At 48.5% G+C, this 25,586-nt stretch overlaps 1 protein-coding gene across 3 annotated transcripts in view; it reads left to right on the forward strand.

Annotated features, from left to right (window-relative positions):
* The window catches only part of GRHL1 (grainyhead like transcription factor 1), a 58,598-nt gene extending 35,376 nt beyond the window's left edge, over window positions 1-23,222 (forward strand). For all 3 annotated transcript variants that reach the window (XM_058682518.1, XM_058682517.1, XM_058682519.1), the window contains 8 exons: window positions 1,826-1,984; window positions 10,796-10,883; window positions 12,859-12,998; window positions 14,081-14,118; window positions 16,380-16,471; window positions 16,808-16,893; window positions 20,308-20,372; window positions 21,509-23,222. In XM_058682518.1, the coding sequence (XP_058538501.1) occupies window positions 1,826-1,984; window positions 10,796-10,883; window positions 12,859-12,998; window positions 14,081-14,118; window positions 16,380-16,471; window positions 16,808-16,893; window positions 20,308-20,372; window positions 21,509-21,623 (783 nt within the window). In that variant the 3' untranslated portion in view covers window positions 21,624-23,222. The remainder of the gene's footprint in view (window positions 1-1,825; window positions 1,985-10,795; window positions 10,884-12,858; window positions 12,999-14,080; window positions 14,119-16,379; window positions 16,472-16,807; window positions 16,894-20,307; window positions 20,373-21,508) is intronic.
* The last annotated feature ends 2,364 nt before the right edge of the window (window positions 23,223-25,586 follow it).

Consider the following 25,586-nt stretch of genomic DNA (forward strand, 5'->3'; position numbering starts at 1 on the left):
AATTCCTGTGTACCGCTTTTGGCCCGTGTATCTAGATTTCGGGTTTCGGTGTTTTTCAAAATGAAAGCATTTTGTTCGTTTACTGGAAATGAGTTAAATGGGAAGTAAAATGGTAGCAGGCTAGGAAAGGCAACCCTAGGCCGGGCACTGTGCTCCTACGTGAGTATCGAGGAAGCTGCCGTGTGGAGAACAAGGGGCTTGCCTGCTGCGTCTTGGCGCTGCGTGTAAAGATGGCAGGCCGTTCCAGGTAGTGAAGAAAAGCCAGGTGATTCGGGTACGAAGTTGATTTGGGAAAGCGAGCTCGCAAGGTGTAAAGGGGGGAGCCCCGGATATGAATTCCGGCCCTTTGCTTTCCACCCTGGGGACAGTTTAAAAAAAAAAAAAAAAAAAATCTCTCTGAGCCCCACCTGGAAAAGAAGGATTAACTGTCGCTCAGGGTTGTGAAATGAGAGCGTGTGTATAAAGTGAGTGCCCCGTGCAGGTCTGGAAGCGTTAGGTGCTCACCGCTGTGGGCTTCACGACACGGGTGGGGTGAGGGGCGGCCGTCTCTGGAGGTGTCACCGGAGCCCACGTGCCTGCAGAGGTGGAGGGAGACACAGGGAGGAGCTGTGGAGGTGGCTCGGACTGGGACAGAGGGACACAGGAGGAGGAGGGACAAGGACAGAGATGTGAGGCAGGAATGGACGTTCGAGGTGTGTTTTGGGGACGGTAAATAGCCTGGTCTGAGGGACAGAATGAGAGACGACTTTTCAGTCTGTTAATGTGGACAAGTTCTCAGTCTTTTTCGGGCGTTTTGGTCTTTTCCTTCTTGAAAATAATGTATAGACTAGGACAAGAATAAAACTCCTGTTTCGGCATTTGCAAACCTTCTAGAGGGCGGTGAGATCTTCACCGTTACTGTTACAATCTTTTTTCTCTTTACCCTTCCCACCCCCTTCTCTTTTATCTGCATTCTCAGAGCCCCCCCCCTCCACCCCCCCCCCCCACTCTTCTGGCTTAAACTTCTCCCTGTCCGGGTCTTGGTTCAGCCAGTGGCACCCTGCGCTGTTGTGGTAGATCTGTTCGTGGTGTTAGGGCTGGGGAGTTGTTGGCCCCTGGACTAGAAGGAGTCCAGCCTAAGGGTCTCGGGGTCTTTGAAAGGCGCCGATTTTTAAAACTGTAATTCCAGTAGTTTCCACTGTGTGGTGCTCACGCACCAGATACAGATTCTAAAACTGAATGGTTGAAAGGGAGCTCGAATGCATCGTGACCGCGTATGAGAGGTTAAAACCCGTATCACACACCAAAAGAGGGAAATGGAGCACGTTCTTTCGGTGTACCAAGATTCACTTGAGTCTCTCCTAAGCAACAACCTCCAGTGCCGCTTTAATAGTGTGATTCACTGATCTCATAAATTCCCAAATATTAGGACATGCATAGGGAACTACAGGCCATCGGAGGTGGTGTAGACACGACACGGGCAGATTCTCAGTTGGTACGGAGCTCCAGACCAGCTGCCTAGAGAACGTGGGCTATCGGTCATATTTAAAAATGACATCAAGAAAGACATCCAGCCTCTTCCACAGTATGATGCTAAGCGAATATCCTGGAAGGGAAAATAGACAGGGGTTCAAAGCTGCTGTCTGTTTTTTTCCCTTAAGGTCTGCCATTCCTCTGACCAAAAGTAGTTTTAAAATAGACCCTTTATTTTAAAAAGTTTTAAGTGAGCAGCTGAGCTCTCATTTAGAACATATTTAAGTGATTTCAGCGATGTTAGTATTTTTACCAGCTCTGCTAAGGTTGACGGTTGGTGCCTTACTTACAATGCCGTTTTTTCCCTCTGCAGGTTTTCATCTCTGTGAACTGCTTAAGCACAGATTTCTCTTCTCAGAAAGGCGTGAAGGGGTTGCCTCTTAACATTCAAATTGACACCTATAGTTATAACAACCGTAGCAACAAGCCTGTGCACCGGGCGTACTGCCAGATAAAAGTCTTCTGTGACAAGGTAAGATTGTCAGATTGGGTAGGGACCCTTAGAATGAAGCGTGTGAGTTTGACTCTTTCTCCCAGAAAATGACCAAGGTCCTCGTAATATTTAAGGCTGATGTAAACGTATTGCTAACAATACTAAGTAGCCTATTTTAAATGAGAAAGTATTGTGATAGCCATGCAAAGACACATTATATCGGGGAGGGAAAAAAATCTCATTTTAACTGAAACACTAGAAGGTCCAGTGAGTACGTTTTGTTGGGCGTGTCGGTAGAGTCAGGCGGTGCGCGTAGGAGCCATGAGCTCGGTCTTGGGCGGCGCCCAGCTTACTGGACTTGTAGACAGCGGCTGCTGCGCTGGAGTTCTTGAACTTGGTGTCTGTGGACTCCGTGCGGATAACCGGAAAGGGCTGTCCTTTAACTGGCTCACCCCCGCTCCAGGCCCTTTGGTAAGTCACCAGCCAGCGGGCTGAAGCAGGAGAAGGTGAGATTCAGGTTCTTCTGCACGGCAGGCAGCAAGGAGGCAAAAAGAGAAAGTATAGGCCCAAACGATCTCGGCATCATTTCTTTTCTCTGGAGAGGAAACGATCACTTTTGTCAGGTGCGGAGCCGCGGGCTGGGCTGGATGAGATCCAGGGAGCCGTGGGGAGGCCCGCTGGGCGTTGAAGATTGCAGACCGCGCTCTGCTCGGGACCTGTGTGTTGGCCATAGAGAAGTGAGCGCTCCATTGAACTAAGACTGAAGACGGCTGTGACTTTTCCCTCTCAGAAAATCGTGGGCCGCATTCTTTGCCATCCCCTCTTTTTAGCCTGTAAACCAACCAACCGACCCTCTCTGTTGTTAAGATTCTTAGAAGGCGGGCCCCTGGGTGGCTCGGTCAGTTGAGCGTCCGACTCTTGATTTGGCTCAGGACATGATCCCAGGGTTGTGGGCGCCAAGAGTCGGACACTTAACCAGCTGAGCCACCCAGGCGCCCCCAGCACACATTTGTGATTTCACGGTTCTATAGGCCAGAAGTCGGACGCAGATCTCGCCGGGCACAAATCGAGCTGTTAGAAGGTTGTATCTCTTTCTGGAGTCTCTACGGGAGAATCTGTTTCCTTGCCCTTCTGTCTTCTAGAAGCACCCGCATTCCTTGGCTGGTGGTCCCTTCCCCCTTCAAAGCCGGGAGACTCACAACACATCCCTCTGACACTGCTTCCGTCGTCACATCTCCTTGTCTGGTTCTTCTGTTTTTAAGGACCCTGTGATTATACTGGGCTGACACAGACGATCTCGGACACTCACCCTTTTCTCAGCGTCAGCTGATTAGCAACCTAATGTCTCCTTTGCTGTGCAAGCTGACATACTCAGAGGTTCTGAGGATTTGGGTGTTTACATCTTTGAGGAGCTGTTAGTGTGCCCACCACAGCCCTTCCGTGTATGCTCCGTCTTACAAATGACGAGTCACATCAAGTGTGGAGCTGGGATTTCTGACCCCAAGGCAAATTTCTTTCCTTCATACTGCATTCCTTTTATCAGGCAAAAGAAAACCTAAAGAGGTGTCCAAAGCCTACAAAGTATAAGCCCCAATTTCTTCTTATTTGATTCAACAGACTTAAAATTATTCTAGTTGTTTCCCAAGTGCTTACTCTGTTTCTGATGTATCATTCTGGGACCGTACAGTTTGTGGACTTATCCTGGTCCATGGATCACCCTTAGAATATCTGTATTAGACCATGTCAGCATGAGTTAGAATGAACTGGAGTTTTCCGTGTCAGATGGTAAAAATACAAGCAGTTTCTCAGGGAAGGAACAGTATCGATTCATGATCTTAAACGAATTTGGGTTTGTTTTGTTTTGGTTTTGTTTTGTTTTTTATTTCCAAGATTTTATTTAAATTCAAGTCAGAGGCACCTGGGTGGCTCAGTCGGTTAAGTGTCCGACTGGATCTCACCTCAGGTCTTGATCTCACAGTCATGAGTTCAAGCCCCACATTGGGCTCTGCGCTGGGTGTGAAGTCTACTTGAAGAAAAAAAAAAGAAACTCAAGTTAGTTAACATCTAGTGTAGTATTGGTCTCAGGAGTAGAATTTAGTGATTCTGCTCATCACAGCAAGTGGCCTCCTTAACACCCTTCACCCATCTGGCTCATCCCCCAACCCTCTTCTCTCCAGCAACCCTCAGTTTGTTCTCTGTGGTTAAGAGTCTCTTATGGTTTGCCTCTCTCTCTTTTCTTTTCGGTTTACTTACTTATTTTGAGAGAGAGGAAGTGAGCAGGGGAAGGGCAGAGAGAGGGAGAGAGAGAATCCGAAGCAGGCTCCATGCTGTCAGTGCGGAGCCCAACGTGGGGCTCTATCCCACCAGTCATGAGATTGTGACCTGAGCTGAAATCAAGGGCTGATGCTTAACCAACTGAGCCACCAAGGCACCTTGTCCCTCTCTGTTTTTCTCTTCTTTTCTTTTTCCTTCCCTTCCCCTATGTTCATCTGTTTTGTTTCCTAAATTCCACGATTTACTTTGCTTAGCATAATACACTCTAGTTCTATCCATGTCGTTGGAAATGGCAGGATTTCATTCTTTTTGAAAAAAAATTTTTTTTACATTTATTTATTTTTGAGAGAGTGAGACAAAGTGAGAGCGGGGGAAGGGCAGAGAGAGAGGGAGACACAGGATCGGAAGCAGGCTCCAGGCTCTGAGCTGTCAGCACAGAGCCCGACGCGGGGCTCAAACCCACAGACCGTGAGATCATGACCTGAGCCGAAGTCAGACACTCAACCGACTGAGCCACCCAGGCGCCCCGACAGATTTCATTCTTTTTGATGGCTGAGTAATATTCCAGTGTCTGTGTGTGTGTGTGTGTGTGTGTGTGTGTGTGTGTGCGCGCGCGCGCACCTGCTACATTTTCCGTTCATCAGTCGATGGACATTTGAACTCATTCCATAGTTTGGCTGTTGATAATGCTGTTATAAATATCGGGGTGCCTGTGCCCCTTTAAATCTGTATTTCTGTATCTTATGGGTGAATACCTACTAGTGCAATTGCTGGGTCATAGGATAGTTCTGTCTTTAACTTTCTGAGGGACCTCCACACCGTTTTCCAGAGTGGCTGCACCAGTTTGCGTTCCCACCAACAGTGTAAGAGGGTTCCCCTTCCTCCGCATCCTTGCCAACTTCTGTTGTTTCCTGAATTGTTAACTTTAGGCATTCTGATGGGTGTGAGGTGGTATCTCATTGTGGGTTTGATTTGTATATCTCTAATGATGTGTGATATCGAGTATTTTGTCATGTGTCTGTTAGCCATTTGTATGTCTTCTTTGGAAAAATATCTTCATGTCTTCTGCCCATTTCTTAAGTGGATGATTTATTTTGGGGATGTTGAGTTTGAGAAGTTCTTTATAGATTTTGGATACTAGCCCTTTATCAGAGGTGTCATTTGCAAATATCTTCTCCCATTCCATAGGTTGCTAAATTTTTAGTTTTGTGGATTATTTCCTTTGATGTGCAGGTTTTCCTTTCTTTCTTTATTCTTCCTTCCTTCCTTCCTTCCTTCCTTCCTTCCTTCCTTCCTTCCTTCCTTCCTTTCTTTCTCTTTCTTTCTTTCTTTCTTTCTTTCTTTCTTTCTTTCTTTCTTTCTTTTTTGAGAGAGCGTGAGCAGGGGAGAGGGGCAGAGGGAGAGAGAGAGAATCTTAAGCAGGTTCTAAGCTAAGCGTGAAGGGGCTCAATCTCACAAACTGTGAGATCGTGACCTGAGCCGAAATCAAGAGTTGGATGCTTAAATGAGTCAGCTGCTCAGGCGCCCCTACAAAGATATTTTGTTAATCGGTGGTTGTACAAAGATTAGAAACCGGTTCTTTTGCTGTGTACATGTGTGCCGATGTACAACTTTTCTTCAGAGTTGCAACATTGAGTGTGGTTTGGGACAACACATGATTTCATCTTCTGGAGTTGCTGCTTGCCTACTCACCGGTTCATTTAGATCACGTGGGGTAGGAGCATATTATCCAAGGTCTTGGATAGCATGGCCACTGTGTAGGCCGGTCACTATTTTCTTTTTTTCCCATTACTTGTGTGTAAGCTCCGTACCATTTGGGTAAAAGGAGATCACACAAAGCTGTAGTTAGAAACTACGCGTCTGTACCTAGCAGTGCTTTGTGTGGCCTGTCTGAATGCCCGGATACCTTCAGCCTTCCTGCATATGCTGTCTTTGTAAGGCCCCTAAAATGACCAATTTTTCCCTTTTGCTGGAGCAGAGATCTCCACGGGGATGAAAATTGTTGGTCTCCTTTCCCCTTTGCCTCCCTTATGGCACATAGCAGTGGTAGGAAGTGTCATTTAATTGCAAGGTATCTAAGGGAGGTGGGAGGTGATTTACACACAGTTTTCATCCCCAGAGTCTACCTCAGAGCTCAGGGTTGCTATAAAATCCTGCATGGGAAGAAAATATGCATTGCTGTGTGTTAATTTTTGAAGTCCTTGAATCTTTCAACCACATGAAACTCCTCTATGACCTCACCCCTTGATTCTTGTGTATCTTGTTGTAACTGCTGTTGCCCCTTATGGTCGTAATTGCTTCTGCTGTTTTTTCTTTTTTATGTTTTATTTTCGAGAGAGCACAAACAGGGAGGGGCAGAGAGAGGGGGGGACAGAGGATCCAAAGCAGGCTCCGAGCTGACAGCAGAGAGCCCAGTGTGGGCCTCAAACTCATGAACCGTGAGATCATGACCTGAGCTAGAGTCAGACCCTCAACTGACTGAGCCACCCAGGCACCCGCTTGTGCCGTTCTGCATCGTCTCGTGCTGCCTCTTCTCCGTGGAATATCCCGCCTGCCTCCTTGATTCCCGCCTTTCTAAGATTTTACTCACCTATTATTTGGTGCCTGTGAATTCATTTTTCTCTGCTGGTTCTTAAAACTCTCACATTCTATGAATCTGGTCTACATCTGCAGTAAGAAACTGGAAATAAGACCTCTTTTCGTATCCTGCAGAGGTACTTGCGTTGTTTTTCTCTCCTAAGAAGAAGGTTTTCTTAGTACTTTATTATGAATTGCTCAACTGGTTTGATGAATGGGATTTTCTCTTATTTCAGAAGCAGCAGTGATTTAGCAGCTTTTCAGACAAAACAGGAACAGGAATTGGATCTCTAACCCTTGAAAATTTGGCAGCTTCTCTTTCTACAAGCTTATATATTTATATGTATATATATGTATATATATATATATATATATATATATATATCCGTAGTTTATCCATACAGAGAAAAACATCATTGACATTTATTTCCTACAGATAGTTTTCTTCATCAGAGTGATACTCACCGTAGCTGTAACCAGGAACAGATGTCCTACATCAACTTTTTAGGTCATGGCCTGAGGTGATTGCCCAAGATCAGTCTCTTCAGTTGTTGTGTGAAAGAGTGAAACAGCGTGAACTTAAATGGCTTCCTGTAATGCCATAGGACTTCCTTTAACATTTCTTGCAGAGTCTGTGATGAACCTTCCAGCTTTTGTACGTATGAAAAGTGTTTCACCTCTGGTTTTTATTTTTTGGGAGAGACAGAGGGCATGAGTGAGCGAGGGGCAGAGAGAGAGAATCCCACGCAGGCTCCACACTGTCCGCGCAAAGCCTGAAGTGGGGCTTGAGTTCACAAATTGTGAGACTGTGACCTGAACTGAAGTCAGGTACTTAACCAACTGAGCCATGCGGGTGCCCCTCACCTCTGATCTTGAAAGCTCCTTTTGCTGGGTATAAAATTCTGGTTGCCTGCTTTTTCCTTCAGTGCTTGAAAGACATGACTGTTGTTGTCAGGCTTACATTTCTAAGGAGAAATCTGCTCTCGTTGGTATCTTTGTTCAATGTGCCTATTTTTCTGTGACCCTTGTTAGATTTTTCTCTTCTTACTGGTTTTGAACAATTTGATGTGTTTCTTTACATTTCTTGTACTTCGAGTTTGTTGAGCTTCTTGGATCTGTGTGTTTATAGTCTTCATCCTATTTGGTTTTTTTTCAACGTTTTTTTTTTTTTTTTTTTTTTTTTTTAATTTATTTTTGGGACAGAGAGAGACAGAGCATGAACGGGGGAGGGGCAGAAAGAGAGGGAGACACAGAATCGGAAACAGGCTCCAGGCTCCGAGCCGTCAGCCCAGAGCCTGACGCGGGGCTCGAACTCACGGACCGTGAGATCGTGACCTGGCTGAAGTCGGACGCTTAACCGACTGCGCCACCCAGGCGCCCCAGTCTTCATCCTATTTGAAAAAACTTCCAGCCATTGTTTCTTCAGATATGTTTGTTTTCGTGTCCTTCTTTGAGAATGCCAGTTGCACATGTACGTGTACGGCTCCTTAAAGTCCCACAGCTCACTCGTGCTCTTTTCATTTTCTAGGATGACTTTCTGTCTCTGATTCGTTTTGGATAGTTTCTGTGCTAATGTCCTAAGTAAAGTTCGTCACTCTTTGCCTTTGCCTTGTCTGACCTGCTCCTAATCCCATCCAGTGTGTTTTTCATCTCAAGACGTTGTAGTTATCGTCTCTGGAAGATCAGTTTGGATCTGTTTTACATCTTTCATATCTCAATATGTTGTTTTTTCACTGACTTTTTGGACATACGGAATGCAGTTATAGTAACCATGTTAATGTCCTTGCCCGAATTCTGTGTCCATTTTGGGTGCTTTCAGTGGTTTGCTGTCCTCCTCAGATGGTCACGTTTCCCTGCTTCCTTACGTGCCTGGCCGTCTCACTGGACACCAGACATTGTGAGCTTTATCTTGTCAGGTGCTGCATGGTTTTGTAATCCTCTGAATCTTCTCAAGCTTTGTCCTGAGAGCAGGTAAAGTTACTTGGAAACATTTTGATCCCCTGCAGGTCTCACTGTTACGATTTGATAGGTGGGTCAGGAACAGTGCTCACTGTCAGCTAATTATTTCCTGACTGTTCTACCCACTGCCCTGTGAATTTTAAGTTTCTCCAGTCTGACTGGTGGGAACAGGCGCTATTTTCAGTGAGTTTCGGGCACTGTTTTCTCGTCTTTACTGAGGGCTTTCCCCCCACCCTTGGGTAACTTTCATAATTACACCCATTTATCTCAGTACTCTGCTGACTACTTGAGGGGACCCTCCACAGATCTCTGGAGTCCTTCCTGGGGTAACTCTTTCCCTTTGCTACTTTGTCCTGCTTCCTTGATCTGTCTGGATTTTCAACTCTGTCTCGACCCAGGGAACCTAGACAGGGCCCACCTGTGGACGCCCCTCCCTGTGCTGCAGCCCGGGAGTTGTGAAGGCAGTCCGCATCTGGAGGGCTCGTCTTGCTGGTTTCCCGTTTCAGGGAGCCCTGCTCTTTGTTGCCTGGTAGCCCAGGCCTTAAAAATCCTTGCTGTGTGCAGCCATCTTTTTTCTGTTCAGGGTAGAGGGTAAATGATCTGTGAGGCACCCACCTTGAGCAGAAGGGGAAGTCCCGTGTTCTTTTTTTTTTTTAGTTTTTTCTTTACGTTTGTTTATTTTTGAGAGATAGAGACAGAGCACGAGCAGGGGAGAGAGAGAGAGAGAGGGAGACACAGAATCCGAAACAGGCTCCAGGCTCTGAGCTGTCAGCACAGAGCCTGACGCGGGGCTCGAACCCACAGACTGTGAGATCATGACCCAAGCTGAAGTCGGACACTCAACCGACTGAGCCACCCAGGCACCCCAGAAGTCCCGTATTCTTCATGGAGGTATCTGATAACTATGGGAGGAGACGTCCTATTGTTTTAAAACCACCATTTGGGAAGTGTAATTTATCATCAGAATGGAGCTATTGTTAAACTGTTGGAAGGGACCGAGAGAGACACAGACCAACTCTGTACAACGGTGGGGGGAGAGCAGACTTACTTACCTGTGTGTCCATGTCGAGAAGGTGGTGCTGGATCAGCACCACATGACAATGTTTCTAAAAGTAGGTTGTGTGTTTACCAATATGTTAGTGTATTAGCACCTTCTAGAAGAGTCAGGAGGGGGTTTGTGTTTGGTTTTTTAAACTCGGTTTTATTATATAATGGTGCCAAGATCTGTGGGATGATTTTTATTGCCTCTCTTTGCCGTCAGGGAATTTATTTTCAGAAAAATAAGCTACTTGTTCATATTTAACTGGGTGACTTTGTAAAGAAACCTATGCCACCCAGAAATAAATGCTACCAGATGAAGTCAAATGATTAATTAGTAGTTGTGTTTTTTATTATACGGACTTGCTTAATTTCAGGTCATGTTTGTTAGTAGCACGGTTTTTTATTTTTGTGGGTTCAACTGCATGGCACCACCGTTCGTATAATCGATACACGGCGTGTACATATGCTCCCTCTATCGGACGACGAGTCCACTTTTTCTCTTTGAAGTGATGATGCAGATTTCTAGTTAAATCCTCGTGCTTGTGAGTTACAGCGGTCAGATCTGTCATTCGGTTGACGCCAGGTCCTTGGACAGGATCCCAGCTTTCAGTGGTGTCATTGCCCACATAGGGACGTACACTCGAAGCAGGGGTCAGCTTGTCTGCCAGACAATGGGAACAGTCTCTGATGTTCTTGAAGGCAATGTGGTACATTAGCAGATTTTCTCAGCTTTTCATTTAACCTGACCACATGCATTGTGGAGGGGATTTTGCTTTGTTTATTGGTTTTTTAAGTAAATGTTGTTTCCCCATGGTTTCACATAGTTACGCATGGTTTTAAGAACAGGCTTTTTAGAGGAAACCGCTATAAGCTCCATGAATATAATAAATAATAGCGTTCATCTCCAGAGATTTTTTTTTCCCCATTAGTCAGATTAGGGTTCAATATTTTAAAGAGGATCAGATAAAGAATCGTGCCTTGTCTTCTCTTGACCTGTAGGGAGCTGAAAGGAAAATCAGGGATGAAGAACGAAAGCAAAGCAAAAGAAAAGGCAAGTGTACTGACCCCAGCTCCCAGTTGAATGCCTGTAAGTAGAAATGTTTCCGCCAAGTGTTTCAGACCTTTTGCATTCAGAATGGCCACTGTGTTTTCAAGCAGAACATATAATCGTGGATGCTTAGTACTGGGAAGTGGTAGCATTGCTTCCTTTACCAGTTACAAAACCAGCCGAATGGCCGAACTAAGGGATTTTCTTGCGGAACTACGGGAAAGGATTCTTGAGTTTTTCCAGAGTTCAGACTATTTTGGCTGTTAGTTTTAGTTCGGGTTGCTGATTTCAGTCCTGAAAAATAACACATATTCTATCTGAATAGCTGATGATAAAATTGGGACTTGTCTAGATTTTGAAGAATAATGCTAATGCCCTTGAGAATTCAGGACGTCTTACTCCTGAATGAGTGTCGTTTTCCTATATACAGTATTCTAACATTTTAGAATCTGTAGCGCTCCTGTTTGGACATTTCACTGGAAAGGCTTGCTTGCTTTCAGTCTTTCTTTCTTTCTTTCTTTCTTTCTTTCTTTCTTTCTTTCTTTCTTTCTTCCTCCCTTCCTCCCTTCCTCCCTTCCTCCCTTCCTCCCTTCCTTCTTCCCTTCCTTCCTCCCTCCTTTCCTTTTCCCTCCCTTCCTTCCTCCTTCCCTTCCTTCCTTCCTCCTTCCCTTCCTCCTCCCTCCCTTCCTCCCTCTCTCCCTCCCTCCCTTTCTCCCTCCCTTTCTTCCTTCCTCCTTCCCTTCCTTCCTTCCTTCCTTCCTTCCTTCCTTCCTTCCTTCCTTCCTCCTTCCCTTCCTCCTCCCTCCCTCCCTTTCTCCCTCACTCCCTCCCTTTCTCTCTCCCTTTCTTCCTTCCTTCCTCCCTCCCTCCCTTCCTTCCTTCCTCCTTCCCTTCCTCCTCCCTCCCTCCCTTCCTTCCTTCCTCCTTCCCTTCCTCCTCCCTCCCTCTCTCCCTCCCTTTCTTCCTTCTTCCCTCCCTTCCTTCCTTCTTTCTTTCCTTCCTTCCTTCCTCCCTCCCTTTCTTCCTTCCTCCCTTCCTTCCTTCCTTCTTTCCTTCCTCCCTCCCTTTCTTCCTTCCTCCCTTCCTTCCTTCCTTCTTTCCTTCCTCCCTCCCTTTCTTCCTTCCTCCCTTCCTTCCTTCCCTTCCTTCCTTCCTCCTTCCCTTCCTCCTCCCTCCCTCCCTTCCTCCCTTCCTCCCTCTCTTCCTTCCTTCCTTCCTTCCTTCCTTCCTTCCTTCCTTCCTTCCATGTAACCAGTGTTCATATTCACGAAATCCTGTATCTCTCAACTACAAGGGGAAGAAAATGCTGTTCTGTGGCAGTAGTGTTCCATCGGCAGTATGTGGGCCGCTAGCACCTGGTCTCTGAACAGTCTGTCTGGCTCAGCAGACCTTTGCCCCGTAGCACATTGGTCAGGCCCCCCGACCCGGCATCCACGTACAGACGCCCAGGAGGGCTGGCTCATCACCGAGCACTGCAGAGCAGATGACAGGGGAAAACGGAGTCTACAATTTAATAAATAAAAAACCTAGACAGTCATACTTATTTTGAGCTTCTCTAAGGTTAAGTTCTGAGGTCAAGTTGGAGGTCTAAAGGTGTGGTGGGCTCTGAAAGACCAGAGTGCATTGCTGTTAGAATGTCAGCTGTTTGATCAGGATAGCTAAGGTGAAATTACTTCTGAGTTATGTGTATGCAGTTTTAAGCTTTAGCCTTTCAGACAGAAATTAAACATGCTGCTTCAAATTTTCTTTCTGTGTCTGTCTATATTTAAAAATAGCCTTTTCTCTGATTTTGGTAAGACATTCAATTGATTGTAGTATAAATACAAGCAACACATTTCTTCACATAAACCGTGCTTTTCTTCTTTGTTTAGGCAACGTGACCTGTACTTTATATAGTGCTGCAGTTTAAGTTTCTTAAATCTGAGCAAAGTGCTCTGTGGCCTGTATCTAGTCTGTGTTTATAAGCTGTTGACCAGGGTGTCCGCGTTTTGTTTTTTTTTTTTTTCTTTTTCAGTTTCTGACGTCAAAGTGCCACTGCTTCCCTCTCACAAACGAATGGATATCACGGTTTTCAAACCCTTTGTTGATCTGGACACTCAGCCTGTCCTTTTCATTCCCGATGTGCACTTTGCCAACCTTCAGCGGGGAACTCACGTAAGTAACCAGGATCCCGGATCCCGGGGCGGTGGTGAGGAGCTAAGACTCGACACAGAGAAGGGCTTTGGCGTTCGTTGTAAACAGAGGCCAAAATTTAGCGAGGTTTGACCAGTGTTACGGGTCAGCTGTCTGGAACATTCAGTTGGGAAGTGTGCGTAAGCACTGTTGACAGAAATGCGGGACCAAGCCCGTCAGCGGCAGCTTCACTCTGAACCTGCGTATTTGTATCTTTGTTCATTTAAAGATGCTGGAATAGTAACATAATTTGAAGTCTGAGTCTGTGATCTTGTGGATTTAACTCGTGTGGTTCTGGGCAGGAGGGAAAAGCCAGAGGAGTCCCTAGGGTAGAGGCCCTGAGGGCAGAAAGAACGCCCAAAGCCTCTTTCCGTGGTTTTGGTTACTGAATCGCAGTCGGCACATGGAGGCACATGGATCGCCGGATCTTGGCAACTGACGTGAAACTAGCCACACCCTGCTTTGAGCAGAAGCCTCATAGAGATAACAGCTTGCATAGAGTGGAGCCTGCTTTCTGTGCAGAGCTCCAAAAAGTATGCAGAAGAGACCCTGCCGTGCACTTGGTGCCCCGATTTCTCTGGGCTCATGACTTCAGTTAGAGTTCTGGGGTGGGGGTGGGGGGCATTGCCGGTGTATCCAGTTTCTAATGAGAAGCTTCTGGTGAGCAGGGGGTCAGCCAACTTTCTCTGTAAAGCCTCCAATAGTAAATATTGCAGGCTTTTGGGGTTGCACAGTGTCTGATGCGACTGTTCAGCTCTGCCATTGTAGTGCCCAAACAGCCATAAACAGCATGCCAGTGACTCAGTGTGGCTGTTTGCCGCTACGTACTTTATTTATATAAACAGGCATTGGGCCAGACTCGGCTCGTGGGCCACAGTTTCCCAGCCGCTGGCTTAGAGGAGTTCAAGATGCCTGTAAGAGTCTGGTAATTGAAAAATAAGGCTAAAGGATGGTGGACGAGGTTGGTCAAATTCAAAATTATTTTCATTTTAGGAATAAGTCACTTAATGGTCTGAAATAGTTTGAGCATATACTTGAAAAGCTGTCTGTTTTTCTGGTTTTAGGTCCTTCCTCTGGCCTCAGAAGAACTGGAGGGTGAAGGGTGAGGCTTCTGTTTTGTTTTATTTTGTTTAAATGTTTGTTTATTTTTGAGAGAGGGAGAGAGAGCATGAGCAGGGGAGGGACAAAGAAGGGGGGGACGGGGATCCAAAGCACTGCGGGGCTCGAACTCACAAACCTCGAGATCATGACCTGAGCCAAAGTTGGATGCTTAACCCACTGAGCCAGCCAGGTGCCCCTGTTTTGTTTAACAGGTTCTTTTTATCTGTAATCAATCTCAAAATTACAGAAAAATTGCAAGTATAATACAAAGAACTAATTTTTTCCTGAGTCCTTTGCAAACTCGGTGACCCACCATTCCTAAACGCGTGTGTATTTCTTGCAAACGAGGACAGTCTCCCACATGACAGAGTCGGGATATTAACAAGACATTAGTCCCAGCCAGTCCTCGTTCCCCATTCGAGTTTTGCCGGTTGTTCCAGTAATGTCCTTTATAGCAAAAAAGGATCCGATTCCGACCCCGTGTATTCAGTTGTCTCCTTCAGCCTCAGACAGTCCAGTCTCTCCTTGACTTTCCTGACCCACTACTTCTGAAGATTAGAAACCCGTTGCTTAGAATGTCCTTCAGTTTGGGTTTGTTCGTTGTTTTCTCATGATTAGATTCAGAGGACTCTGCACCTCGGCAGGAATTTCCCAGACATAATGGTGCATCCTCTGTGCGTCCTGTCAGGTGGCATAGTTTCCGTGTTACCCCCTGCTCGTGCTGTTCACTCGGATCACTGGATCAAGGCCGTGTCTGCCAGGCTTCTCCCCCATGAAGCTATTTTGTAATCAGTGGTTTGTGGGGAGGTGCTTTGTGGCTGTTAAAGATCTCATTCCTCATCAGACTTTGAATTTATTCATTCTTTTCTTTATATGGGTACGGGCTCCTGGTTTCCAACTTTATTCAACAAGTCGCACGTCATTTACTTGCTCGCATTGTCGCAGTAGGTCGGCGGACCCCTTCAAGCCGCCCCTGGGTCCCCTGACGTGACCCTGCCCCCAGCTCCTGGAGCGCCTTCCTCGCGCCTTCAGGCACGATGTCTTCCAGGGGCTTGTGTTTTCCCTTCCCAGCTTGAGAACCTGCTCCTTCTCCAGAGGGAGCCCGGCCCTGGGTGTGCTCCTGACTCTCGCGCCGTTGCCGTCACCCCCCTCCCCCAGCACACGGGCGCCCTCCTTGGTCCGCTCGGGTCCTGACTGCCCGCGCCCCCAGACCCCCTCCTCAGCGCTCTACCGTGTTGAGGGGCCGGTCCCCTCTTCCGGGCTCCCCCTTCAGACCCACGTTGCCTATGGAGCCTTTTTGTCTGAAGGCCAGTCCTCCACTGCCTCTAACTCCTCGTGTGCTCTCAGGGGAGGTCTGGATGTGCCGGCAACTGAGACGGACACGCTGAGTATTTTAAGGCCCAATCCCTGTGTTCGAAGAGTCGTTCTGCTCAAAACCAAGCACTCCCTTTCTTCACTTCCAGTTACGGGACTGTTTCCCCGCTCGCCCCCACTGACGTCCCTCACGGCGTAGAACTTGCACCCTGTGACTGAGCCTTGGAACCACTCAGTCCTCAGCGGTGTCTCCTTCCCCTCTTTCTTTGCACAGACACTACTGTATTCTGACCCTTTGGGATTTTATGCTGTGATGGTCTCCAGGGTCCCCTCCCAGGTTCTGCTGCGGGTCCCGGAGTCCCCTCCAGTCTCCACCACACACACACGCTTTGAGTACAGCATTCTCGTCTCACGAACCTTTGAAAGATTCCCTAAATGCCTGCGGCATTAAGTTGGAAATTCCTATAGCCAGATGATCAAGGCATTCCATAGTAGAGTCCAGCCTTCTGGATTTGTCTTCCTGCAGGGCATCGTATCTTAGCCAGCCCGGCTCTGTGGCTACCCTTCCCCCCTCGGTTGACGTGTTCTCTCCTCTGTTAGCACCTTGACGTACGTATCTCAGGTCCTACCTCCTCCATAAAATGTTTCCTGAAAAGAAGCCCTGCGTTCCTGAGAAGGCAGCTTGATCTAGTGTGAGAGCAGTGGAGGGTGTCTGGCAGGTGACCTGAGTGTAGTCCCAGCTCTGCCATTAAGTTGTGTGAGCTGGTTCAGTCACTGTCTTCCCTTGGGCCTCAGGTTTTCATCCACAGACTGAGGAAGCTGGACCAGGTAAAGAACCAAGGTCGTGTTCAATCTAAACTTCGGTGACGTACCCTAAATCTCTCTTTTGTTCCCGCAAGCGATGTTTTCAGTCGGCATCACTGATTGCCTCGTTTGGATTGCCCGCAGGTCTAACTTGAAAAGGGGTCCGTACGGATCAGAGGATGACTTTGCCATTCCAACTCCTGCTAAGCTGACTCGGGTGGAAGAACCAAAGAGAGGTGCGTTGGTTCACATTTCTTGTGGGAGCTTTCAGTTAGAAGTGAATTCTGACTCTGTCAAAAGCATGAATTGCTCAAACCAACCCTGTCTGGCTTGACTTTCTCGAGCATTCTTCCATCAGGCCAGCTCTTGGCTTGAAGCTTGGGCTTCCAGCAGAGTTCCAAGAAGCTGAGAGCCATGTTCCTCAAGATGGAGTTGATTTTGGTTCATGTTTACTGTTCCTGATGCAGATGCCTCTTTTTATTTCAACCGCTCTCCAGAGTCTCTTATTTTGCTCATATGAATAACCGCGTCCTTTCTCTCTCCCCCCTGCTGTACTCCTGGCTGGGAATTAGTGCTGCTGTATGTGCGGAAGGAGTCAGAGGAAGTCTTTGATGCCCTGATGCTTAAGACTCCGTCTTTGAAAGGCTTGATGGAGGCCGTAAGTAGTGGAAACTTGGAAACCCTCTTTCGAAAGTAAAACCCGCTTAAGTAGAAGTTTTCTCTGAAACAAACTTTATCAGACCTTCCAGATTCTCTGTTATACTGAAATCTCTGCAGCCTGTGCTGTGTGGCACAGCCCACGTTTCATCCAGCCACACGTGGCCCTGAGTCATCTGCCGGGCCATCCCCGCCGGGTCTCACAGGGTCTCACCCAGCACACTAGTTGGCAGACGGTAACCTCTGACTGATGTCTACTGAACTGAATTGAGTGCTTTTGTTTTTGGGTTTTTTTTTTTTAATGTTTTATATATTTGGGGGCGGGGCAGAGAGAGAGGGGGACAGAGGACCCCAAGCAGGCTCTGCACTGTCAGCAGCAAGCCTGATGCAAGGGCTCGAACTCACGCACCGTGAGGTCGTGAGCTGAGCTGAAGTCGGATGCTCAACCGACTGAGCTACCCAGGCGCCCCCTGAATTGAGTGCTTTTGCGATGGTCGGTGCAGAGGTTTTTGCTTGTTCGTTTGTTTTTTTAAACATTCTACTCTTTTTTTAGGTTTAACTATTTTGAGAGAGTGCAAGTGGGGGAAGGAGTAGAGAGAGGGCGGGGAAGAGAGAGAACTCGAAGCAGCCTCCACACCGTCCGCATGGAGCCCGATGGGGGACTCGCACTGACTGTGAGATCGTGACCTGAGCCGAAGACGGACTCTTAACCGACCGAGCCACCCGGGCACCCTGATCCGTGTCGTAGTTTGTTACATACTTGGTTAAAAGCAGATTGCCATTTAACAAACCATTTAGACACGCACAAAAATTATTTTTAATCAAATAGAGATCTTTGAAAATTTCATACATAAAAACAGTGGCTCCTTGGTCGACCTTTGAGACGCCCGATCCTGGGGAACGACGGAGCTCACGTCAAGTCCTTACCCAAAGCCTATTTTTGAAAATGTAGACGTGTAGCCCGTGATAACCATAAGTCTTTCTCACAAGACCTCAGCAGTGAATAAAGTTACCCCAGCCGGGCCTTCTGGGACTTCAGCAAGAGATGGCATGAGAAGGAGCCCATTTTGGCTTTGCGCCAGGACAAAATTCAAGGAATCTACACTGTATCCTGATATTCACCAGCCCCCTGTAGGTCATAGGCATCTTTGAGCTCAGAGCATGTGCGTAACCGGGCTAGAAACCTGTTTCCTCTGGTTCTCCGGGCAGCTGCGGTGCGTTCAATTCAGTTAACAATATTTGTTAAGCATCTGCCTTATGCCGGATAGCGTCCTGGCTTCTCGAGTTACAAGAGTAAGTGACACATTGCCAAATGGAGTTTGGGTGCTAGTTAGGAAGGTGGGGACAATAAAATAGGCAGAGAAGGAGCGCCCGGGGGGCTCGGCAGGTTGAGCGTCTGACTCTTGATTTCGGCCCGGGTCGTCACCCCAGGATCATGGGATTGAGCCCTTAGTGTGGAGCCTGCTGAAGATTCTCTCTCCCTCCCTCCGCCCCTCTCCCTGGCTCACGTGTGCCCTCTCTCTCTCTCTAAAAATAAGAAAAAGAAAATTTTTTTAAATGGGCAAAGAAACTAAGAAGTAATTTTCCAGGCACTGATAAATGCAGTGAAGAAAAAGAAAGTGGCGGGGTACAGGGACGAGGACTGGGGGAACCACGGTCTCTCGGGGGCCCTGAGCTCAGGGGCATCTCCCAGCATATTTCCTTCCCCCACCACAGCCAGTGCCACCGTTAGCCTCTGCTTTGTGTTGTTCTTCAGCTTCCTGCGATTTCTCCTCGGTTACCCTTTCTTACCTTGCCTTCCTCATTTAGAACCACGCAAACTCTTAATTATGGAGAGAGAAGAATTGAGAATGGTTGAGACTTTACTGTGCAGATACAACTTGCCTGTAGCCCGTAGAGAATTTGTCAGTGTCACGTGCCTCTTGGGGCTGGGGTTTCCTAACGGACGTTCCACAAACACCCGGGGAATTACTGGCCAGTGATACAAAGAGGTGGATTTGTTTGGGGCGCCTGGGCGGCTCAGTCGGTTCAGCGTCCACCTTCGGCTCAGGTCACCATCTCACGGCTTGCGAGTTCGAGGCCTGCATGAGGCTCTGCGCTCGCAGCGCGGAGCCTGCTTGGGATTCTCTCTCTCCCTCTTTCCCTCCCTCTCTCTCCGCCCCTCCCTTGCTCGTGCATTCGCTCTCTCGCTCTCTCAAAATAAATAAACTTTAAAAAAAATCATTAAAAAAATTGAAAGATAAACATTGATCATTTTTTTAAAACAAGAGGAAGTGGATCTGTTTGTACGAGAGCTTGGATGTGGGCTGAAAGGGGTGTTTTGTGAGCCCGAAAGCGGTCCGAAGGCTGGCCTTCTGGCTTTCTCCGTGCCGCCTTGAGTTCCGCTCTTCGTATGGAAGGTCAGCTGTGGCCCCGGTTTAGGGATGGTCTGCACAATTCTGAATAAAGCATTTGGCCCAGACGGAGTCCGCTCATCCTTGGATTAATTCATCCTCTCTCTCTCAAGATAGCCTCTGGGCGCTCGTAGGAAGCCTGCAGACTTGGCCCTGTACTGATTTCCCTGCTCCGTGTGGACCCTCACTGATGGTAGCAAGGGGGGTGGGGGAGCTGGGGCCCGGGCGGGGCGGAGGGCCCCACCCCAGCGGCTGCAGCCACGGGGGCCGGAGCCCTGATGGTTTTGTGAAAGTCTGTGTTCTCCCTGGAGAGGCCTCGGGTAGATCTGGCCGAGGCGCCCTTCCTGGCTTGTGATCAGGGACTTGGACGTTTCCTGTGGGCTGTGGGACATTGAAATGTTTGTCTCCTTCTGGAAGCGAACTCCTGCTTTGTGCCGGACGCTCGTCCGTCGTCACCGCGTCCCGTGGTGTTCGAAGGGAGGGTCTCTGCCGATGAGGACAGTCACTTGTGTTGATTTCTACACCTGACCAGAATACTCGTGACGGTGTGGCTACGTGCCCTAACACGCTTCTCAAAAGCCGGAGAGTGTGACCCTAATGGGAACTGTGGATGCTAGTTATGATGCTGGAGCCATGTTGGCTCCTCACGGACGGCGAGAGCCCCGCAGGGACGTGAGATGGTGGCACCCAGGGTCCGGTGGGTGTGCAGCTGTGTGCTTTCTGCTCAATTGTTTATAAACCTAAAGCTCTCTATAAAGTGTTCGTTTTCTAAAAGGATGACCATACAGGACACTTAGGGACTTCAGCAAACTGGGGGGAAGTGACAGGCACCTGATTGCAGCCCCTCCAAAGGCAGGTAACGCCCCCGCCCCCACCCCCCGGGGATATGCGTGGTTTCGTGTATGTCTTTGCACGTGCATTTTTGAAAGACAGAAAGCTGAGTGACTGGGCACAGTATTTATAGTTTGTGTTTTAAAGCCATGAGATTCGCATTTTGTAATTACTTTTCTTGGTTCTTTTAGATCTCAGACAAGTATGATGTGCCCCATGACAAGATTGGGAAAATATTCAAGAAATGTAAAAAAGGGTAAGCATTAACTGGCATTTCTCCTCCCCGTAAATAACATCAGTCTCACGTCACATGGACGCTATTCACGTGCGTTTGTGCCCAGTCTAGAAGGAGTTGTACAGACGTGAATGCGAGGATGTATTTTTTCTTAAGTTATCCACGTGAAATTGATCTACCTTTCTGAGACAACTTTGTGGATCTTTTTTTCCAAGCAAAATTTTTATGTGCTCTTGCCTTGCTTGGCAGCAGTGAAATGGCTCCAGATCCCAGAGCCCAGTACGAGATTTAGGCAGGGTAACCACGGTCGCTACCCCGTTTACTGAGCCCTCATCGTGAGGCAGGCACCCGATCGGGCACTTCGCACGCTAAGTTCCCACACTGCCCTCTGAGCTGGTGTGATGTTCGGTAAGTCAGGAGTTCACACGCAAGGCAGCTGAGGTGCAGAGAGCCTGAGCCGCGGCCACAGTCGGGCAGAGGTCAGTGCCAAGGGCCTGGTTCCGGCTCAGTCTCTGCTCCTTCTGTATTCTCCTGTCCTGGATCATGTTTTCAATCACGGGACGTTGCTGCCTCGTCCAGAAATGAACATTTTTAGTCCCGTTTCACTTGAGCGGCTGTGCTGTTTGACATGGGTGAGCCGAGTGTGGCTTAATTCTAAGGCAGGTCCTAATTGGAACTTTCTCGATGGGCCTACCAGGGAGCGTTGGACTTACTAGCAGTTCGGTTAAACTTTGAGGATATGTTGCCAGGGAAGATGACTCGTCAGGGAGCCGTGGCTTCAGATCCCGTAGGTTAATTTTACCGATGCGCCTTGGGAAGCCGGCCCGGCGCGGTGCTGCTCCCGCAGACGTAGTTCGTGTGTCGTGAGGGCTCCTGTGTATCGAGTCGTGACCACGTGCCGAAGTGGTAACAGGGAAGAGGCTGGCGCGGTTTGTTTTCCCCCAGGCCCCGCGCTGTTATAAGCGCTTTTACTTGAGCCCCTCAAGGTAGGCACCGTGGTTACCCCCGTTCCACAGATGAGGGGATCGAGGCTCAGGGAGGTTTTGTAAATGACGCACCTCCCGTGCTGCAGCCAGTAAGCGGCAGCGCTGACTGGGAAACCGGGTCTGGCTCGCCGTCGGGCAGGGATGAGCACAAGGGTCTCGCTCGTCTTCCAGGATTCTGGTGAACATGGACGACAACATCGTGAAGCATTACTCCAATGAAGACACCTTCCAGCTGCAGATTGAGGAGGTGGGGGGGTCGTACAAACTCACCCTCACTGAGATCTAAGGGCACACCGCCCCCCCCCCCCCCCCAGCGAGTTCGTGAAGGTCTCACGTAGGTCTTACCCACCGGAAGCAGGTGCATCGCAGGCGTGGGCGGATGCCGGCGGAAGGGACTCCTTTCGAGTTGGAGACGGCGTTGCGTTTGGCTGGTAGATAGCGTTCCACACGCCGCCCTGGCGTTTTTCAGGCAGCCGAGGAATCCATATGCCATCATGTTTGAATTTTCTGATATAAATACTTAGGATTAAAAGTGAAACCTTTATTCCAAGATCTAATAGACTCTCTGGGAACCTTTAGAATATCTGCTACGTTATTTATATAAAAATACTGGACTATTTGTCTCTTCAATGTTAGTGGGCCTGCTCACCAGTGCAAGTCAGAAAAGGCAGCGGGCTTGGCTTTCAGGGTGCTGTGCCCTTGCCCGAGCTCAGCGTGACCGACTGCCTCAGGGTAGGGGGAGCGGCGCCCCAAGAGGAGGGGGGGGGTGCGCCCTTTCTCCCTCAGCCTCTCCGCCTCCAGAAAATGTTTACCCAAGTAGGGCATGTTCCTGAAATCTCCCCGTGCCACTTTCTTGAACATATCACCTGCCTTTCTCATGAAGAACCTAAATGGGTGACAGTGTGAATCAGTTAAGCTAACGCTGCATTGTATATATAAGTGCAATACGTTTTTGAAGGCCTGTGTCTGTAAATGTGTATATACGTGTCTTATACAAATAGATAATATATAAACACGGCGTCTGTACATACAGCAAAGAGATGCAACAAGGTCTACCTTGCAGACTTTCCCTAAACGAAAGGTTAAGTTATTTTCGGTAACGTATACCAAGCAGACCGAGTCCTGTGCCTGGTGGAACCCACCAAAACGCCTCGTCTGCGTCCTCGCCAACAGCAGTCCTCCCAGAGCACGGCCAAACCTGCCCAAACGGCAGAGAGTCTGTTTGCTCTTGAGAATGCGGTTGGTTATTCGGATTGCTGCCCTAGCGAACGAAGTAAAGGAAGAACGCCGGCGCATTTCCCGTCTGCTGCGTATGCCGTTCTCAATCGTGTGTCCCCACGAGAGTGAACACGCAGTAATTCTAACACCTGCCGCGATTATCGCGGCCTCGGTGATACGACCCCCGAATGGAGTCCTTCCTCACCCTCCTGTTACGCGAAGTGATTCCTAGTTCATCGTGTTCCAGAGCCTTCAGGCTTCGAGCACCTTATGTGCTGCAGACCATTCTAGAACGCGCTCATGAGTGCATGAGACTGTATTACTCTGGCAGGGGAACAATTTGTACACGTGTTGAAATATATAAATGTACTAAAGAGTGTAATTTTATAACAAGTACAATCACGGGTATGTAGGTTCAGGGAGCTAGAGTAGGTCATTTGTGTAAGTAGGACTTGTAGTTGCATTTTTACGTTAAACTGTCCTAATGAAGTATGTGAACTAAATTAAATTGCTGGTTTTCTAAGATAAGGTACCATGGGACACGGGTCATGGCTATTTTATATTTTGTGTTATGAAATTAGTTTTTGTCTTGTTTGTTGTTTTTCACTGTATCACTGAAGACGCATTTTAAACCAAAGGGATTAAATTTTGTATATCTATTTCGTAAGACGTCACTTCCTGTTAACTCCATTCCACTTTACCCTTCCGTGACTCGCTCACGCGCGGTGTGAGATCGTAACCTCGTGGAGCTGAGAAGAACCTCCCTAGCATTCTCTCCTCGTTTCTCAAACGGAGAGTCCTCTTTCCCCTTCGGCTTAATGTTTCCGTGCAGGTGTCTGAAATGACCCACGTGACTGTTAAATAAGGGAGCCCCGAATGATTGCCACTGTTACCAAAGCTGAAGGTAGACGCTTCGAGACCTAAAATCGTAAGGGTTCTTAGTTTTTTAAAAGCTTAACAGAGCATGTTTGGTTTAAAAAGATCTGCCAATAATGTTTCAGTTCGTCAGACTTTCTGAATCAAACAGCTGTCAGGAGTTTATTCAGGGAATCCAGGGCCTGAATGTGATGGACACTAAAATAAATTTCTAACGAATACACGATCGGATTAATGACGCGAACTGCCTGCTGGATCTCCGTGATATCTGTTCGTTGTTCACGTTAGTCCTTGGGCCGCAAGTCGAGAATCTAGGGGCAGACTCCGCTCCTGTCACTCAGCGGCCCCAGAGCCGGACTCAGAGCCTTTCGCCGGACTCCCACGTTTACCAAGGCTCCAGGGAGCTCCCCGGGTTCCCTTCTGCTCCCTGACCTTCCCACACGCAGCTGCGTCCCTATCTCCCTTTGTCAGTTAGCAGAGAGGCTGTTTACAAGTCAGAAGCTCACAAGGCAGCCCTGGCTGGACCCGGAGCAGCAGGCCACGGAGTCGGCATGGTCTGTTTAACGAGGCGACCGCCAGTGAAGCAGAAGTCCCTGAGAGAGCGCCCAGAAGGGGGTTCCGTGAGGCGGACAAGACTCGGTAGGGAGGAAGTCCCAGGAGAAGGCAGATGTGGGACTGCGTCTCGGTAGGACCCTGCAGAGAGCACTCTGCACCCGGTTTCCGTCCCTCCGGCTACTCTGGAGGAAGCGGTGAGCAGTGTCATCCAGTGTTGGCCATACTGGCCTCTCGCCTGCAAATGTTGGTCACCGATGTGTGGCAAATCCAGGCCACCCAGTCAGCACGCGATGTAGTCAGACCTTAAACCCACGCCCGAGGGCTGGCCCAGCAGGTGTAAGGTAACAGCAGGCACACGGGTGGTTCCTCTCCATTCACGTCTCTTCGGTCTCACACGCACTTGGCCCTGAACTTCTTTAGCCAAAGAAGTTTAGCCCTTCAAATCTTTCAGCCAAATTCTGTCTCGGTCCTCTTACTGTGAATGTAACACAGGCTAAGAAAAAGAAAAACATAGGGGCGCCTGGGTGGCTCAGTCAGTGAAGCATCCGACTTCGGCTCGGGTCATGATCTCACAGTCTGTGAGTTCGAGCCCCGCGTCGGGCTCTGTGATGACGGCTCGGAGCCTGGAGCCTGTTTCAGATTCTGTGTCTCCCTCTCTCTGACCCTCCCCCGTTCATGCTCTGTCTCTGTCTCAAAAATAAACATTAAAAAAAGAAAAAGAAAAACATAAGCCATTAGAGTGAATGTTGAGCTCCATGAGAAGATTTCTCTCAGAGATTTCCTACTTCTCCTTATCTCGCTCCCCAGAGATAAGCGTGGGTGGTCTCTCCACGGCCACACACGACTCCCTCAGGCAACGGAGGCTACTCCTGAGACGGTTTTACAAATAGTGGACTAGTTTTTCCTTCCTTTTCTTTCCTTCTTTTTTTAATTTTATTTATTTTTTTAAACTTTTTTTTAATGTTTATTTATTTTTGAGGGAGAGAGAGAGACAGACAGAATATGAGTGGGCAGGGTCCAGGCTCTGAGCCATCAGCACAGAGCCTGACGCGGGGCTTGAACTCACGAACCGTGAGATCATGACCTGAGCTGAAGTCAGATGCTCAACCGACTGAGCCACCCAGGCGCCCCTTTTTTTTGTTTCTCTGCAAACGTTTTCATTTATCGCCATCCTTTGGATGTGCTCTGGTTCCTGACTGCACGGCCCTGTCTGACGCCGGGATCGTCACCTGATCCGAGCCCACTGGAGGGCGCCCAGGCCAGGTTCCGCCGTCACAGAAGGAGACAGGCCGACACGTCTGCCCTTGCGCCCCTGGCACACGAGTGCTGGGTCACCAGACACGGTCCGTAAATACGTTGTGGGCACTGCCACGTTGCCCTCAGTGAAACCGATTTGCATTCCTACCCACCGAGTCTGAGAGTTTGCCGACATCTTCCCGCCTGGATTGGTGCTTCTGGCGTTGGAGTTGGAAGTCGAACGTAACTTCGTGTTCGGCGGCCCTCTGTGCTGGCGAACTGTGCACGTACGTCCTTGAAATACTCTGTCCGTTGTCCCGCTTTGTCGCGTCTTGTGCCCTTCCGTGCACCCCACCATCCGTCC

The sequence above is a fragment of the Neofelis nebulosa genome, chromosome 9, assembly GCF_028018385.1.
Source record: "Neofelis nebulosa isolate mNeoNeb1 chromosome 9, mNeoNeb1.pri, whole genome shotgun sequence".
Taxonomy (NCBI): Eukaryota; Metazoa; Chordata; class Mammalia; order Carnivora; family Felidae; genus Neofelis; species Neofelis nebulosa.